Raw genomic sequence first — 17,738 nt, 5'->3', positions numbered from 1 at the left:
ATGGGAACCCAAAAGGAGGCCTTCTACAAAAGAGGTATGCTATGAGTTGTAAATGGAAGGACATTAGTGGGAATAGCATGTGCAAAGACAAAGAGGCATAAGGAAGTATAAAATTTCCCCAGAACTATAAGTAGTTCAGTCTTTCTGGGATATAAAGAACAAGGGAGGAGGAGTGGTGGTAAATGAGACCGAACAAGTATATCACAAAAGGTTTTGTCTGTCACACAAAAGAGACTGATTTTTATTATGTAGGAGGATCACTGAAAGAATTTTAAGCAGAGGAGTGACTTGATTAGCACTAGCAAAGATACCAGGAATCCTGAAAGACATCTTTTTTTTTTTCTGAAAGACATCTTAATCCCCATTTATTTCCAGGGGAAAGAAAAATGCCCCATCATCTAGGTCTGTCCCCTCTTAAATGAAATAATATGAGGCAGTAAATAGAACTCTGCACCTGGCACACAGTAAATACTCAACAAAGATCAGCTGAATATGAATTTAGATGTGCTGCATGGGACAGTCCTTGCTAAGAGTAGAATTTTACCAGTACCAAAACCTTCAGTTTGGTCTTGGGTGTGGTAACAGAAACACCTCCTTCGGAAAGTGCACATGTGGTCAGTCACTAAGTCATGTCCGACTCTTTTTGACCCCGTGGACTGTACCCTGCCAGGCTCCTCTGTCCATAGGATTTTCCAGGCAAGAATACTGGAGTGGGTTACCATTTCCTCCTCCAGGGTATCTTCCTGACCCAGGGATTGAACCCGCGTCTCCTCTGTCTCCTGCATTGGCAGGTCACTAGAGCCTCTGTGAAGCTTCCCTTTGAAAAAGACTGATAACTGAAAATTCTAGAACCTAACAACATGCAACAGCAGGAGGGCGCCATACACTGTTTTGTTGTACTCCAATGTACAAATCCTTGCATGGTTTTCTTTCCAGAGCTGACATAAGTCCCAATAATGGGATAATAGTACAGGTTTATTCCAGACACTAACCTTTCTGGAATCCTGGGTGACAGGTGCTTATGTGCACACATGGTTACCTGGAGGGATTTCATTAGTGGTTTTACTCCTACTGTTTTACCCAATATCTCCTCTGCTTAATTCAATTTACCTGGATGGTTCTGCAGGTAAAACTGTAGAAATAAAATGCTATTGCATTTCTGCCTCCATTTACTAGGTGCATGCAAAAATGCTTTAAATAAAGAGGAAGGCTGTATTAGATATATTTTATCTAATAGATAAAGAAAACACTCTGTCTGCCTGAAGACAAAGAGACTCAGAGAAGCAAAGCAACTTGTCCAAGGTCACTCTGATAGTAAGCTGCAAAACCACAACTCAAATCCATGTTTGTTGGACTCAAATATCTCAAAAATGCAGTACAGTCTCTCCCAAAGCCAGCCTCTGAGGAAAAACAAAATTACCAGAATACAAAGATGATACATTCTTTGTAACTGAAAAGAAAGTATTTTTCTAAGAAAAAAAATACAAAATAGAAGAAGGGTTCAAAATAGAAATATATATAGGAAAAGAAAAAAGAGGAGAAACCAAATGTCAATGTTAAGCTAGGCCATAATCTACAAGGAGGGATGTAAGAACCTGTGTCTGGGGGTGGGTTGGACCTAACTGTAGCGGAGAGAGGGGAAATTAAGTTTCTGAGGAGGAACCTGAACCAGAGTTGAGAAAGGAGCAAGCCAGTGAGCACCTGGCCACTGCACCCTGTCCAGGATGCCCTGCCCTCCTTACCTGCCATGAAACCAGTCCTGGCACATGTCACACTCGATCATGAAGCGGGTCACATCATAAGGCAGCCGACAGAGGCAATACACTGGTACTGAAGCCATCTTCACCAGGCCTTGGAGTGTTCTGCAGTGGGCCAGGATCTTAGCTTCAAAAGGAGCAGGAGGCGGCAGCACGCGTCCCCTCTGGACCAAAGCTGGGCACAAACGACACTTTTACAGAGTGAATCAGGTCCCCCAGGGTACCAACCCTCAGCTCTCAAATGGACAGTTACCGCTGCCGCCGGGATGCAACACAGCTGGTTGGGGCTGTAGGGGGCAACTGGAGAAAGTCCATGGGCCGCTTTAACAAATAAAGAACAGCGCTCTGCTCTCGTAGCTTTATTTCCCCTCCTTACCTCCTTCAGCCCCCTGCGTCAGTGATAACTTCTTTCCGGATTTCAGGGAAAGATCTGACGCCTTTTCAGGAAGCTCCTTTAATCTCTCACTGCAACCTCTCCTTGTTAGCAACGCTGCTTCCCAGAGCTCTCTTTATTATGACGCAAACGACAGCCTAGAGGATGAGGCTGGGGGTATAGAAAAAGCCCCTTCTCTCACTCCAAAAATAAAGGCAACAAGACAGAGAGAATAGGGATCCCTGGAAGTCCTCAGACTACTCGAAAATTACCTCCATGCCTTCAGGAACGAGGGAGACAAGACTAGGCGCCCAACTAAAATCACAGTTCTGGGGTCGTGTTCTGAGAGTTTAAATTATCTGCTCCTTCACTTTCAAAATTATTCCATCCACGACCAGACGGGAGTCTCATCACCCCAACAACTGAAATAAATCTCAACCCCAAAACTGATCAGCTCACCCACTACTTCAAAGCTGACAGGCTTCTGTTGCACCCCAGAAACTCAAATAGTTCACTTCAAAACCCCTGAAACTGACTAGAATTTCCTCACACTCCGCAACCAAGTGAGGATTTTCCTCCCACAGCTCTGAAATTGGCAGACATATCCTCACAGCCTCCTCAAACTGACCAAGACTCCTCTGCCCCCTTAAAACTGACAGGTATCTCATCACAGATCCCAAAGTGACAGGAATATCCTTCCAGCCCCAGAAACTTAGGAGAATCTCCTCACGCCTCCCAAACTGACAGGAACCTCCTCATGCCCCAAACCTGACAAGAGCGTCTTCGGTCCCGAACCCTACAGGGACCTCCTCATCCGTAAAGCTGCAGAGAGTCTTCAAGCCCGCGCAGCTCAGTCCTACCGAACTGCCAGCGGCCAGGCTCGCTCTGGAGCGGCTCAGCGCCTCTCTCAGCGGGAGGCTCGGCCGGCAGTTCCGGCCCCACAGGCTGCGCGCGCCGAATTGTGGGATCGTCACGGCAACGCGGCGAACCTCGCTCGCCTTACCCTCGAACCACCCGCTGGGTCTCGCTGGCCGCCCGGCGGTGCTTCAGGGCAGCTTTCTCCACAGCTCTGCCTCGGGCCCGGCCGTTAGGGCCTACTGGAGCCCTCGGCTCGGGCCTAGTCCGGCGGCCGCCCAATGAACGGGCTAGCGGCGGCGTCGCTGGGCTGGAAGGAGATTGCCGCGAGCAAACCAACGAAGAAAGAGACGAACCGGCGGCCGGGTTGGAGAAAAGCAGTCCGGAAAGTCGCTGGGAGATGCTCAGCGGCGGTGGTAGGTAATTCGGAGTAGTCAATAAAGTTTATTCAAAACAACGAGGAAGTTGGGGCGGAGAGGGCAGGAGAAACACGGGGTAAACAGCTACCATGTTGAGAGTGGCGGCACCGCCGTGGGGAGGCGACCCAACCGCCATCTTATGAGGTCCAGACTCGCGAGGTAACCGCGGCAGAGGCGGGCCCCGGCTCCCGCGTGACGCCACGAGGGGCGGAGCATCACCTTGAGAAGCAGGGCGGGGCTCAGCCACCTTTGGACCCGCTGGACTCCCCAGGTACCCAGTGGACGCCGAGGACCCGGAACCAAGAGGCGGAGAGGCCGCCATCTTAGGCGAGGCGGGCACTTGGCTCCATTTTGAGTGGGGCCAGAGCCTTCCCTGCTTTCCCCCTCCTCCGGGCAAGCAGGGAGTTAAGCACCCACCACCAACAGACTCTGACACACACACGTACTATCTCTTCCTACTCCTCCCCAGCTTTTTCTTATGAGAGGAGGTGAACTCTGCGACTGTGCGCCGCAAACTTAATAGGTGGCGGCGTGGGGGAGGTGGGGGAGGGCGAGTGCTCACAGAGGCTCCTGTTCACTGAGCACCTTCAGCAGGTCGGCCTGTTTCACAGAGTCTCCAGGTCTTTAATCTACACAATGCAGGAGAATCTATCATCACCGAGTGAGGACACGGGCTTAGGGAAGCCAAGTTGCTTGAGTTTCAGAGCAAGAAAGTTGAACCTTGCACCCTCTACTACCCCTGGGGTCCTGCCCTCAGTCCCTCCATAAAGCCTCTGTCAACTCCCCAGCTCCCTCTGAAATCTCTCTTCTTTGGTACTTCCCAACCCCGTCTGGGCTTCCCTGGTGGCTCAGCTGGTAAAGAATCCGCCTGCAGTTTGGGAGACTTGGGTTCAAACTCTGGGTTGGGAAGATCCCCTGGAGAAGGGAAACACTATGAACTCCAGTCTAATGGCCTGGAGAATTCCATGAACTGGTCGCAAAGAGTCAGACCCAAAGGAGTAACTTTCACTTTCACACCCACACCGCCCCCCCGCCCCAGTTCAGTTCAGATACAACTGAAGGGTTTCCATGCACCTGTCCCATGATTTTCTTACTACAGCCTGAGGATGGAGTAGAAGAGGTTGAAGGGACGGAACTCCACACGCATGCTTCAGGGTGGCGCTGGTTTTCTCAGACAGTCTAGAAAATTCTCTAGGAATCCGCTTAATATTTCATTTTCTTAACCGGTCCCACTGCTTTAGAAAAGAAAACGCGTGTGTGCGCTCCGATTTCCTAAGTGATGAGGGGGTTAGGCCCTGGGGATAGAATGATGAAAAAGAGGGACACTGCAGTGGGAAATTGCCAGCCAGTGCAGGAGACAAGGCTGCAAGTAAACGATTGGAATACAGCATCCAATAAGTACACAGATACCTCTCGCAAAATGTACAATAAGGCTAAGAAAGTGCCTCAGAAGCTGCTTGATGATGTCAAGGAAGATTTCAGAGAGACTTGGAGAGTATATAAAAGTTCACTAAATTAACAAGAACATTGTATGTAAAAGGATTATGATGTACAAACGGGATTCCCAGGTAGCTCAGTGATAAAGAATCTGCCTGCTAATGCAGGAGATATAGGAGATGTAGGTTGGATCCCTGGGTGGGAAAGATCCCCTGGAGAAAGGAATGGCAACCCACTCCAGTATTCTTGCTTGGAAAATCCCATGGACAGAGCCTGGTGGGCTACAGTCCATGGGGGTTGCAAAGAGTCAAACACCACTGAGTGCGTGCACATGCACAGACACACACACACAAGCAAACATTGTGTACAAATGCATGGATGCACATGGGAAAACATTTACAAAAAAGTTGACTATTAGATTTTATCCTGGAAGCAATAAGAAATCACTATAGTTTTTGAGCAGAAGCAACAGCGTCACATTTGTGGCTTAGGCAGATGACAGTCCAGGTTTAGTGGGACCTGAAGCTTATACAGTTTGTGAGGTTCATTTCATTAGGAAAAAAAATATAGACTTGTAAATGCAAAATTACATTAAAAGGTAAAGTTTTTTCTAGAAATCATTCTTATACCTGGGTAATAACATATAAATGGAAATGGCACAAACATACAGATGTCCCCACTAAACCCAAACTAAATTTATCCTGCAAATCAACTTCTACTTAGCTGAATCTCAAAAATGTCTGAGGCGCTCCTACATCACCTACAAGGAAAATGTGACCAGGAAAACTCTCAGTAGAAAGGGACAGCAATTTTAACCAATTGTGGTTTAATTACACTTTGTAAACTTTATAAAACATATAACCACATAACCAAATGGCAGGTGACAAACCCTGCAGCTAAGCTTTCTTAACTTCACACAAAGGCAGAAGGATGTTTGCTTAAGCAGCACATATATTAAGATTGAAAAGACACTAAGAAGATTAAGCATGGTCCCTGTATGACATACAAATTTATGAAGGATTCCATAATAAATGGCAGAAAAGGGGGAAGGCAGAGAGGAGGCAGTTGCAATAGTCATGAAAAAAAGATGAGGCCTGAATCAGAATAGTTGCAGCAGGGGGTAGAACATGATCAGATAAGTGGGGTATTTTGGAGGTTGAATAGGCAGGGCTAGGAGACTAACTGAAAATAGTAGATGAATGAGTGAAAGGAGTATGAGTTCATTTATGGATTGGGTGTCATTTCTGGATGATGATGCCATTGACTGAGCCAGGGTACATAGAAGGAAAAGCAGGTTTCGTGCAGAAGAGACTAAGTTCAGTTCTGAATATGCTGGGTTAAAGAGTGTGTGGAACATTAATTCACTCACTCAATAATTCTTGAGCATCTACTATTCACTAGGTACTGTACTAGGTGTGAAGATGTAGTAGTAACCCAGACAAGGTCCTGGCCCTTGTGATATTAACATTCTTCATGGAGATCAGTCAATAATCATGTACAATTCATTAATATATTTACTGAACACCTACTGTAAATGATCAAGCCAGTCAATCCTAAAGGAAATTAATCCTGAATATTCATTGGCAGGCAGGACTGATGCTGAAGCTGAAACTTCAGTACTTTGGCCACCTGATGTGAAGAGCTGACTCATTAGAAACAACCCTGTTGCTGGGAAAGATTGAAGGCAAGAGGAGAAGGGAACAACAGAGGATGAGACGGTTGGATGGCATCACCAACCCAATGGACATGAATTTGAGCAAGCCCTGGGAGATGGCGAAGGAGAGGGAAGACTGGCATGCTGCAGTCCATGGGGTTGCAAAGAATCAGACATGACTGAACAACTGAACAACAACTATATACAAGGTACTGTTCTAGACACCGAGGATTCAGACAAGGTCCCTGCCCTCCTGTGGTTCACATTCCAGAGAGCGAGACAATTGAGTTAAGTAAGAGAATTTTAAACTGCAGTGAGTGCAATGAGGACAATAAAACAAGTTATGAGACAAAGATTTAAATAGACACTAGTCTATTTTAAATAGTCAAGGAAGGCCTCTTAGAGAAGCTGACATGTGAGCAGAAGACCTGAATAACAGGAAGAGCTGGCCAGGGACAGGATAAAAGGAATAAAAAGTGTAAAGTCCCTAATTTGGTTGTGGGGGCCATTTCAGGGCTCTCTCTCAGTAACATCTCCTGAACATTTATGATGGACTGGTGGGTTTTGGGGGTGGGGTCTCCAGACATGAATTAGAGACCCTGTACAATCTAATTAGGAAGGCAAGATTCAATGAACAATAACAAGGCTTAAAAGGTTAAACCCTCTCAAGTGCTAACTAGAGGTATGAATGACATGTATAAACAGAAAGGGAACCACAATTAATTCACATGTATTCAGTGGATGTGTCAAGAAAGGCTTCACAGGAGGTGGTGTTTGACCTAGGTACAGTGGTACCCATCCCTAAAATTATCCCCAGTGATCTTGAGTGGTGAGGTTGGTGGCATAAAAGATAATGGGGAAAGCAAAGCTGTAAGGGGGCTAAATCGAGCCAGTTAGATTTGCTGACAAAGTAACTCACACTGCCCTGGTTGGGAGGCAGCCCGCTGATGCCCTGAAAATGTGTGCTCCAGTTGTGCCTTACAACATCAGTGCTTGATCTGAACTGGCCGCCATAGCACAAGGCTGCCCTGGAAACTTTCTTCCTCTACCCCACCTCTACTTAACAGCTGTAAACATTTACTTTTAACTACATAAACCATAGGAAATGCATTCCCATTGTAGATTAACATCCAAACAGGCTGAAGATCCACCCTGACCACCATTCAATCCCTGCTTGCTTTCCTAGAAGGAACCTCAGTGAGCTCTTTTCTGATTTATCTGTCTAAATGTACATACATATAACTGTTGAGATAAAAAATTATGAGGGCCAAAGTGAACTATAAAATTTATGAAGAAAAACGGGGAAAATGAAAGCATTACATAAGAACAGACTTGCTCCAAAATAGACTGGAAAGTACAAAGACAGTGAAAACAGACAAAATAACAATAAATAACATTATCTGAGAAGCTATGGTGTGCTAAGCACCTGTTCTAACCTCTTTAAGTGCATTAACTCAATCCTTACAGCAACCCAATGAGGTACTAGTGATACTAGTACATTGGGTACTAACCCAATGATAGTACTAGTGCTTGTACTATCCCCATTTTATGGATAAGCTGAGTGTAGACACTTAAAACCACCTGCTCGAGGCCATATGGCTAGTATGTATGCAAGCTGGGGTTCCTGGTGATACAGGACCAGACTCCAGGCTTTTCACCACTCCATTTGTGAATCTAACGGTAACTGGTGACTCTAAGATCCATGTAATAGGAGAAGGCGATCAACAGTTTTTTGCATAATTTGAATCACAGAAGCAAAATAGGGTTTACACTCACTTAGAATGAAAACTAACAAGATAGTCCCCCAGGTGCCGAACTAGGTAACTAAAAACACCAGCCCACTCCTCCATGGCCATCTTGGGGTGTGCCAGATATACAGAGCTATACTCCCAGAAAAGACTTCAGGCTTGATTTAATGCTCGCCTGGCACTATCTTGACATTCTTAATTTTATGTTTGAATCTGTGTCTTTTAAGTATGGTCCAGTGTGACAATGGAGCATACACATGAGCAGAAGAGATATACTGAGTGGCAGTGAGCACAGCCTGTGGACATGGCAGTGCCTGGTATGTATAAGCAAATCAGGGGCAGTCTGGGACACTATGGGACCTGGAGTGGGGGACGTTGAGCCAATGACAATGGTGGCAGCAGTAGCAGCAGCAGCAGCAGCAGCAGCAGAGGTAGCAGTAGCCGTAGCCCTGAGAGAAAGGATAGCCTCTGCATGGGGGTAGTGATGGGACCTGTGGTGAGAGGCAATCTTGCCCTTCTGTCACAGAACCTGTCCCTGCCACTATACACAAATATTAACTCTGGCCTGAGAACTGGGTCAGGAACTGCTAGCATTCAGGCAGTAAACTTTGTCAGTAAATTATTACAAAATAAAAAGGTACTCATGGACATTGCAGAACAACTTTCAGTTCAGTTCAGTTCATTTCGCTTGCTCAGTCATGTCCAACTCTTTGCGACCCCATGGACTGTAGCAAGCCAGGGTTCTCTGTCCATCACTAACTCCCAGAGCTTGCTCAAACTCATGTCCATCGAGTTGGTGATGCCATCCAACCATCTCATCCTGTCATCCACTTCTCCTGCCTTCGATCTTTCCCAACATCAGGATCTTTTCTAAGGATTCAGTTCTTCACATCAGGAGGCCTAAGTATTGCAGCTTCAGCTTCAGCAACAGTCCTTCCAATGAATCAGGACTGATTTCCCTTAGGATTGACTGGTTTGATCTCCTTGCAGTCCAAGGGACTCTTAAGAGGCTTCTCCAATACCACACTTCAAAAGCATCCATTATTCAGCACTCAGATTTCTTTATGGTCCAATTCTCACATCCATACATGACTACTAGAAAATCCATAGCTTTGACTAAATAGACCTTTGTCAGCAAAATAATGTCTCTACTTTTTAATATGCTGTCTAGATTGTTTATCATAGCTTTTCTTGCAAGGAGCAAGCATCTTTTAATTTCATGGCTGCAGTCACCATCTGCAATGATTCTGGAGCCCAAGAAAATAAAGTCTGTCACTGTTTCCATTGTTTTCCCATCTGTTTGCCATGAAGTGATGGGACTGGATGCCATGATCTTAATTTTTTGAATGTTGAAGTTTTAAGCCAGCTTTTCTACTCTCCTCTTTCACTTTCATCAAGCGGTCTTTAGTTCCACTTTGCTTTCTGCCATAAAGGTGGTGTCATCTGCATATCTGAGGTTATTGATATTTCTCCTGGCAATCTTGATTCCAGCTTGTGCTTCATCCAGCCTGGCATTTCACATGATGTTCTCTGCATTTAAGTTAAATAAGCAGGGTGACAATATACAGCCTTGATGTACACCTTTCCCAATTTGGAACCAGTCCTTTGTTCCATGTCTGGTTCTAACTGTTGCTTCTTGACCTGCATACAGATTTCTCAGGAGCAGGTAAGGTGGTCTGGTATTACCATCTCTTTAAGAATGAATGTTCCAGTTTGTTGTGATCCACACAGTCAAAGGCTTTGGTGTAGTCAATAAAGCAGAAGTAGATGTTTTTCCTGGAATTCTCTTGCTTTCTCTATGACCCAACCGATGTTGGCAATTTGATCTCTTGTTCCTCTGCCTTTTCTAAATCCAACTTGAACATCTGGAAGGTCTCAGTTCATATACTGTTGAAGCCTTGCTTGGAGAATTTTGAGCATTACTTTGCTGGCATGTGAGATGAATGCAATTGTGCAGTACTTTGAACATTCTTTGGTATTGCCTTTCTTTGGGATTGCAATGAAAACTGAAGTTTTCCAGTCCTGTGGCCACTGCTGCATTTTCCAAATTTGCTGGCATATTGAGTGCAGCAGTTTCACAGCATCGTCGTTTAGGATTTGAAATTACTCAGCTGGAATTCCATCACCTCCACTAGCTTTGTTCATAGTGATGCTTCCTAAGGCCCGCTTGACTTCACATTCCAGGATGTCTGGCTCTAGGTGAGTTTTCATACCATCATTATCATTTGGGTCATTATGATCTTTTTTACATAGTTCTTCTGTATATTCTTACCACTTCTTTTAGTATCTTCTGCTTCTGTTAGGTTTATATTATTTCTGTCCTTTATTGTGCCCATCTTTGCATGAAATATTCCCTTGATATCTCTAATTTTCTTGAAGAGATTGCTAGTCTTTCCCATTCTATTGTTTTCCTCTATTTCTTTGCATTGATCACTTAGGAAGGCCTTCTTATGTCTCCTTGCTAGGCTTTGGAACTCTGCATTCAGATGGATATATCTTTCCTTTTCTCCTTTGCCTTTTGCTTCTTTTTTTCTCACCTATTTGTAAGGCCTCCTCAGACAACCATTTTGCCTTTTTGCATTTCTTTTTATTGGTTTTTGATCACTGCCTCCTGTACATGTCAGTACTCCATCCATAGTTCTTCAGGCACTCTTTCTATCAGATCTAATCCCTTGAATCTATTTGTCACTTCTACTGTATAATCATAAGGGACTTGATTTAGGTCATACTTGAATGGTCTAGTGGTTTTCCCTATTTTCTTCAATTTAAGTCTGAATTTTGCAATAAGGAGTTCATGATCTGAGCCAAAGTCAGCTCCAGGTCTTGTTTTTGCTGACTGTATAGAGCTTCTCCATCTTTGGCTACAAAGAATATAATCAATCTGATTTTGGTATTGACCATCTGGTGATGTCCACTTGTAGAATCATCTCTTGTGTTGTTTCAAGTGGGTGTTTGCTATGACCAGTGCGTTCTTTTGGCAAAACTCTGTTAGCCTTTGCCCTGCTTCATTTTGTACTCCATTGCCAAATTTGCCTGTTACTCTGGGTATCTCTTGATTTCCTACTTTTACATTCCAGTCCCCTATGATTAAAAGGACATCTTGTTTTTGGTATTAGTTCTAGAATGTCTTGTAGATCTTCATAGAACCATTCAGCTTCTTCGGCATTAGTGGTTGGGGCATAGACTTGGATTACTGTGATATTGAATGGTTTGCCTTCAAAGTAAATTACTTTGAGGTGTGGTTGTTAGAATTTTTTGAGCTGTGTAGAATATCTCATTTTGAAAACTAGTGCAAAATTGCAAAGAAAATATCCACAGGCTAGAAAGTGAAAATTAAATTTAAAGATCATCAAAGTAGACACATTAGATAAAAACTGGATTAACCAATTATTAATGAAGAAGATAATTTAAAAGTGTTTTCCTTATAATTGAAGGTATATTGGTAGAATGCATACAAATATGTTTTAAATTATAAATAAATTATGAAGCTATTTTCATTTCTTGTACGACCTTGTATTAGTCTATTCAGGCTGCTATAATAAAATTGCCATAGACTGGGTGGCTAATGAACAAAGATTTATTTCTCATGGTTCTGAAGGCTGGGAAGTTCAAAATCAAGGTGCTGGCTTGATTTAGTGTCTAGTGAGAGCCAGACACTGGCTCATAGATGGTAATCTTGCTGTTTGGGGGAAGGGGTGAAAGAGCTCTCTGGAGGTTCTTTTATAAGGGCACTAATCTCATTTATTAGAGCCTCACCCTCAAGACCTAATCACCTACCAAAGGCTCCCCCCTCCTAATACCATCACATTATGGGGGTTAGTATTTTAACATATGACTTTGGGGGTCAGGGACACAAGCATTCAGTCTATATAGCATACCTCCACAAGTTACAGGAAATGTTAGAGGAAACATTAAATGCCATTGTAAAAATTATATTTAAAATTAGATTTAGACTTGGACAAAACTGATCTGTGTGAAGAGTTAAATCTTTTTAGAAGTGTTCTACAGGAATCATCAGGTCTAGATGTGTGAAAATTTGTATTTTGAAAAATTGATCAGGAATTTATCCCATTGTTTTCACACCCTACAAAAAACAGTGCTAATGCATCAGCAGAAAGCTCCTTATCAAAATGAAAAGTTATCAAACATTTACAATCTTGTGACTGATGTTGCCTTCAATCATGTTGGTTCAAAATGAGCTTGCTAAAATGACTAAGTAATTGAATTTGCAGAAAAGAGAGGCAGAAAAATCTTATGATCAATCAAGATATCACATTAGTACATTTATTATTATATAAATTATAAAAATATTCTGCAATTTGTAAATTATTTTTCAGCTATCACTATTATCACCATTATGTTTTATAAGTAAAATATTTTTAAAGAAAAAACATTTTATTTTCATGCCTTTAACTGTACTTCCCATCTCTCCCCTAGGTTTTGAGCAAGGAACCCTTCATTTTCATTTTGCACTGGGCCCTACAAATTATGTAGCAGGCTCTCACTCCTGCTGGATGGTAATTGTGAGATGATTTGAGGGAATTGTAGCCACTCAAATGGTTACCGCCCTAACCAAACTCCTTTTCACTGGGAGTAGGAGGTGGGGGTGGGTAGAAACAAGATGACAACACAGAAAATGGAGGTTCGTGTAGGTATCAATCATTTTCATGTGAACAGGATCATACTGTCCGTATCATCTGGCCAACTGCTTTCTTCACTTGGCAATATCTTGGAGATCTTTCTACAAGCAAAATAATCAACCCTGTTCTTTTTTGAATTCTTGTTCAGGGAATTCCATGATTTGGATGGCTCTTGATTTATTTCTCCATTCCCCTGATGGATATTTACAATGGTTTAATTTTTCAGTAATACAGAGCTGCAGTGAACATACTAGTAAGGGCCTCCTTGTGCACAGGCATGTTTCTGTAGGTGGACACTCACGAGCGAGTTGCTGGGCCATGGGGTATGGATATTTTCAATCTTAATACATACTGCTAAATTGCCTTTCAAAACCATTATGTCAGTTTTCACTCCCATCAGCAGTGTAGCTTCACATTTCCTAAGACTCCAACCTTTAAACTGTTTGCCAATCTGATGGAGAAAAAAAATGGTAACTTGTGTTTGTTTTTAACTTTGCATTTTCCCTCACTAGTGCAGTTGAGCATCTTTTTATCTGATGTTTATTGGCCTGTTCTTTGTGAACTGTTTGTAACCTTTGCCTAGTTTTTCTTAAAGGGTTGTTTTTTTCCATATTGAGTTGTTGAAGTCATTTATATTTCAGGATATTAATCCTTTGTCTATTTTATATATATATATATATACACACACACACACACACACACACACACATATATATATAGCTGATATTTTCCTATAGTATGTACCATGTTTATAGTTTGTGTTATCATACAGGAGTTTTAGATGTTTGTGTAGCCATTTGATATATTTATATCAGTCTTTTCTTCTGTGGATTTTCTGTTTTGTTTATTGCTTTGCAAGACCTTTTTTATCCAAGGCAACAACCATATTATTTTTTTTTCTCATTCTGTTATAGTGCTTTCCATTTAGGTCTATAACCTACCTTAAACTCATTTCCTTCTCAAAACCTTTGCATTTCCCCTATCTGGAACTCTTTTCCCCGAGATGTTCCTATGGCTGACACCCTCAGGGCTCAGCTCAAATATTACTTCTTCCAAAAGGCCTTTCCTGACCACCTTAACTAAATCAACCACCCTCTCTACATTAAGATGTGCCCTAGTTCATTACCTTAATTTATTTTCTTCATAGATCACCTCTTACTGAAGTTACCCAACTTTTGTTTATATGTTCATGGTCTGTCTCTCCTTAGATCGAAAACTCCATGAAAGTAGGGATCTTGTCCTGTCCCTAGCTTCTAGAACACATTTAGAGTTTATTATAGTGAACTTGATAATGATAACTTAATTTTTTTCAAAGGATTGTCACAATACCTAGGACTCCCTTTTCTAAAGGAGAAATATTTCAGTCATCCTGTTTTTCTACTCTTAGTACTGAGTGAGTCGAGGATGGTTATGACAATTATTTGATCCAGTGTTTCACAACCTGTAGTGTTTTGGAATCACACTTGATTTATTTTTAAATTTAGATATAGAGTGTGTATATCTTTTTTCCCTTTCATACTGAACCCTAAATATTCATTGGAAGGACTAATGCTGAAGCTGAAGCTCCAATACTTTGACCACCTGATACAAAGAGCTGACTTATTAGAAAAGACCCTGATGCTGGGAAGGATTGAAAGCTGGAGGAGAAGGGGACAACAGAAAGTGAGATGTTTGGGTGGCATCACTGACTCAATGAATATGAGTTTGGGTAGGCTCTGGGAGGTGGTGGAAGACAGGGAGGCCTGGCGTGCTGCAGTCCTTGGGGTTGCAGAGTCAGACGTGACTAAGCGACTGGACAAATAGAGTGTATATAGTTTCCTAGGGCTGCCACAACAAAGTACCACAAACTGTGTGGCTTAAAACAACAGAAATTTATTGCCTTACAGTTCTGGAGGCTAGAAGTGGTGATGGCGGGCCATGCTCACTCTGAAAGCCCTAGCAAAGCATCCTTCCTTGTCTCTTTCTAGCTTCTAGTGATTGCAGTCTTTGATATTCCTTGACTTGTAGGTGTATCTCTCTGCCTCCATCATCACATGTGTGTACCTGAATTTCTGTCTTGTAAGGATCCCAGTCATTGGACTAAGGTCCACCCTAATGTGATATGATTTCATTTTAACATGGTTATATTTGCAAAGACCATATTTCCAAATAAGGTCACAATCACAGTTTGGGAGGACACTATTCAACCCAGTACGGAGGGTCACATTTTAAAAATCTGCTTTATTAGGTCTGGAGTGGAGGCCCAGCATCCTTAATTTTTAAAAGCTTTACAGACTTGACTGATGTTCACCTGGAAAGGTGGACATGGGGGAAGGCCCTTTTAAAGCAAAATCCCAAATACAGATTCCAGTAAAGAAAAATACTGATGAATTTCACTGCATAAAAGTTAAAGCTTTGGTGGCGGGAGGGTGGGGGAGAATACCATAAACAAATTCAAAAGGTCAACAAAGCTGGGAAAACATATTTGCATCATATATGATAAAAGGCTAATTTAATTTACAACAAATTCAGAAGAACTAACATGAAAAAGACAAAACCCAATAGTAAAGTGAGCTAAAGAATAAGCAAGTAATCTACAGAGAAAGACATGCACACATCAATAGAGATTTGAAAAGATGTTTAATTTCATCCATGAGTAAAGGCATATAAATCAAAACAATAAAATGCCATCTTTATCTATAAGACTGGGAAATGTTTAAAGTATGATTTAAACAGAGTAAGTCAGGGTATGAAGAAATCCTAGATGTTTTCATATGCTGCTGGTGGGCTTGACGTTGTTACAACTTTTTTGATGTATAATTTGGTAGAATATATCAAAATAAAACATGCAGATATTCTTTGAATGTTGTAGGTGTTGCTCGTGCCTTCTCAGTAATCATTCCCCATTTTTTTCCTTCCCAAGAAGTTGTAGATTTTTATTTATGTGTCTATTCTTCCCACTCATAGCCCACGTATTTGCGGGTAAACAGATTTTATTCTCAGTTCTTCTGACCACAAACAACATTAGTTCAGAGGACTTGTGACCTAAGCAAGTCAGTGAGGGAGAACCATGGGAGTCCTACTTACTTGGAATGTTGGGTCAGAGTTTTCTCTTCTCTGCTGGACTTGATGAAGAGATTCAAAGCTTCCATTGCCACTGTCAGCGATTTCATTGGCACCTTGGCTTAAAGCACTGGTTCTCAGTCTTTAGTGTTCATCAGAATCACCTAATCTGTTAAAACATAGATTGCTGATCTTTATCTACTTTCAGAGTTTCAAATTCTGCAGATCTGTGGTAGGGACAAAGAATTTCCTTTTCTAAGAAATTCTCAGGTGAGATTGATGCTGCTGGTCCAGGGATCACACTGAAAAAAACTACTTGGATAAAGTAGGGACTGCACAGTAGAGACACTTAAAGAAACTGGGTAGCTCTAGCTCACCCTACCCCTGGAATTGTGTTTCGTTACTTGTAACCAAAATTACCCTAACCAATATATTCAGCAATTTTGGACTAAAAATTTACCCTATGGATATACTTGCAGAACTTTATCAAAATATATGCTGATGGATAGACTACCCTTGTGGCTCAGAGGTAAAGAAGCCGCCTGCAATGCAAGAGATGCAGGTTCAATCTCTGGGTCGGGAAGATCCCCTGGAGAAGGAAATGTCTACCCACTCCAGTATTCTTGCCTGAAAAATCCCATGGGCAGAGGAGCCTGGCAGGCTACGGTCCATAGAGTCACTAAGAGTTGGACACGACTAAACACAGCGCGGGCGCGTGTGTGCACACACACACACACACATATGCCGATGCATGGTAATTGCAGCATTGTTTGTAATAGCTAAAACTGGAAGCAGTCAAAGTACTTGTCAATAGGGAATTGATCCATCAGATGGAATCATCTATCTAATGGAATACCATGTGGTTTAACAATTATGAAATGCTCTGTATATGCTTGTAGAAAAATAAGATATATTAAATATAAAAATCATGATGATTAAAAGGGAGTAATTTACACTTTTTAAACAAAAGAATAAACATATATGCAGGTATGTGGTTAATTATTTCCTAGGATGTTAATTCTGATTAAGAACAGCAATATTTGAGAAAAAGAGTTGGAATTGAGGTGGTGCTAGCAGTTCTTCATTTTGTATATTTTATTCTGTTTGAGTTGCCTAACCTTAGGTAAATTTTCCTTTTGTCAAAAAAGAAAAGTCATTTGGCATTATCTGGGCAAGGCATAATTCAACTGTAATTTCCTTCTTTGTATTTCTCTATTGAAGAAACAACTAATAAATGTATTATTTTTAAAAAGATTAAATAATAAAAAGATAAATGGAAAATTGAAGACTTCTCAGGTATTTTGATGTGCAGCTGGGCTTGAGTGCCACTAACATGGTGCATAGGTTATACACTGGTGAGGACTTATACCTATCCTGATTGAGACTTAACTAGGGAGTTGCTAACTGTACTTTAATGTGCATATGAATTATCTAGGGATTTTGTTTGGAGAAGGCAATGGAACCCCACTCCAGTACTCTTGCCTGGAAAATCCCATGGATGGAGGAGCCTGGTAGGCTGCAGTCCATGGGGTCGCGAAGAGTTGGACACGACTGAGCGACTTCACTTTCACTTTTCACTTTCATGCATTGGAGAAGGAAATGGCAACCCACTCCAGTGTTCTTGCCTGGAGAATCCCAGGGATGGGGGAGCCTGGTGGCTGCCATCTATGGGGTCACACAGAGTTGGACACGACTGAAGTGACTTAGCAGCAGCAGCAGGGATTTTGTTAAAATGCAGATTCTGATTGAATAGATCTTTAGATGGGGCCCAATATTCTGCATTCTAATAGTCTCCCCAAATGATGCTGATGTT

General features: G+C 42.2%; 2 protein-coding genes and 1 pseudogene across 18 annotated transcripts in view; 2 read left to right on the top strand and 1 right to left on the bottom strand.

The window, feature by feature from the left end:
* Positions 1-3,273, bottom strand: part of PHF8 (PHD finger protein 8) — a 97,549-nt gene extending 94,276 nt beyond the window's left edge. For 5 of the 17 annotated variants that reach the window (XM_086388570.1, XM_086388576.1, XM_086388577.1 and 2 more), the window contains exons 1-2: positions 3,134-3,273; positions 1,743-1,932 (exon numbers count right to left, since the gene is read on the bottom strand). In XM_086388570.1, coding sequence (XP_086244696.1) covers positions 1,743-1,840 — 98 coding nt within the window. In that variant the 5' untranslated portion in view covers positions 1,841-1,932; positions 3,134-3,273. Of the gene's footprint in view, positions 1-1,742; positions 3,040-3,133 lie in introns of those variants that run through there. The other 12 variants (XM_086388573.1, XM_086388580.1, XM_086388583.1 and 9 more) reach the window with 7 other exon arrangements.
* On the top strand, positions 1,999-17,211 carry LOC147340318 (uncharacterized). Its single transcript, XM_086387119.1, has 6 exons — positions 1,999-2,046; positions 2,143-2,237; positions 2,953-3,401; positions 6,429-6,704; positions 8,471-8,560; positions 16,405-17,211. Exons 1-4 carry the CDS (start codon positions 1,999-2,001, stop codon positions 6,485-6,487), a joined length of 651 nt encoding a protein of 216 aa, XP_086243245.1. The 3' UTR covers positions 6,488-6,704; positions 8,471-8,560; positions 16,405-17,211.
* Positions 5,776-5,873, top strand: LOC147340319 (U6 spliceosomal RNA; annotated as a pseudogene).
* Positions 17,212-17,738: the final 527 nt, after the last annotated feature.

The sequence above is a fragment of the Bos grunniens genome, chromosome X, assembly GCF_055505025.1.
Source record: "Bos grunniens cultivar Pamir isolate PY7600 chromosome X, Bosgru_T2T1.0, whole genome shotgun sequence".
Lineage (NCBI taxonomy): Eukaryota > Metazoa > Chordata > Mammalia > Artiodactyla > Bovidae > Bos > Bos grunniens.
The sequence above is the reverse complement of the archived record's forward strand: the minus strand, read 5'-3'. Positions and strand labels throughout refer to the sequence as shown.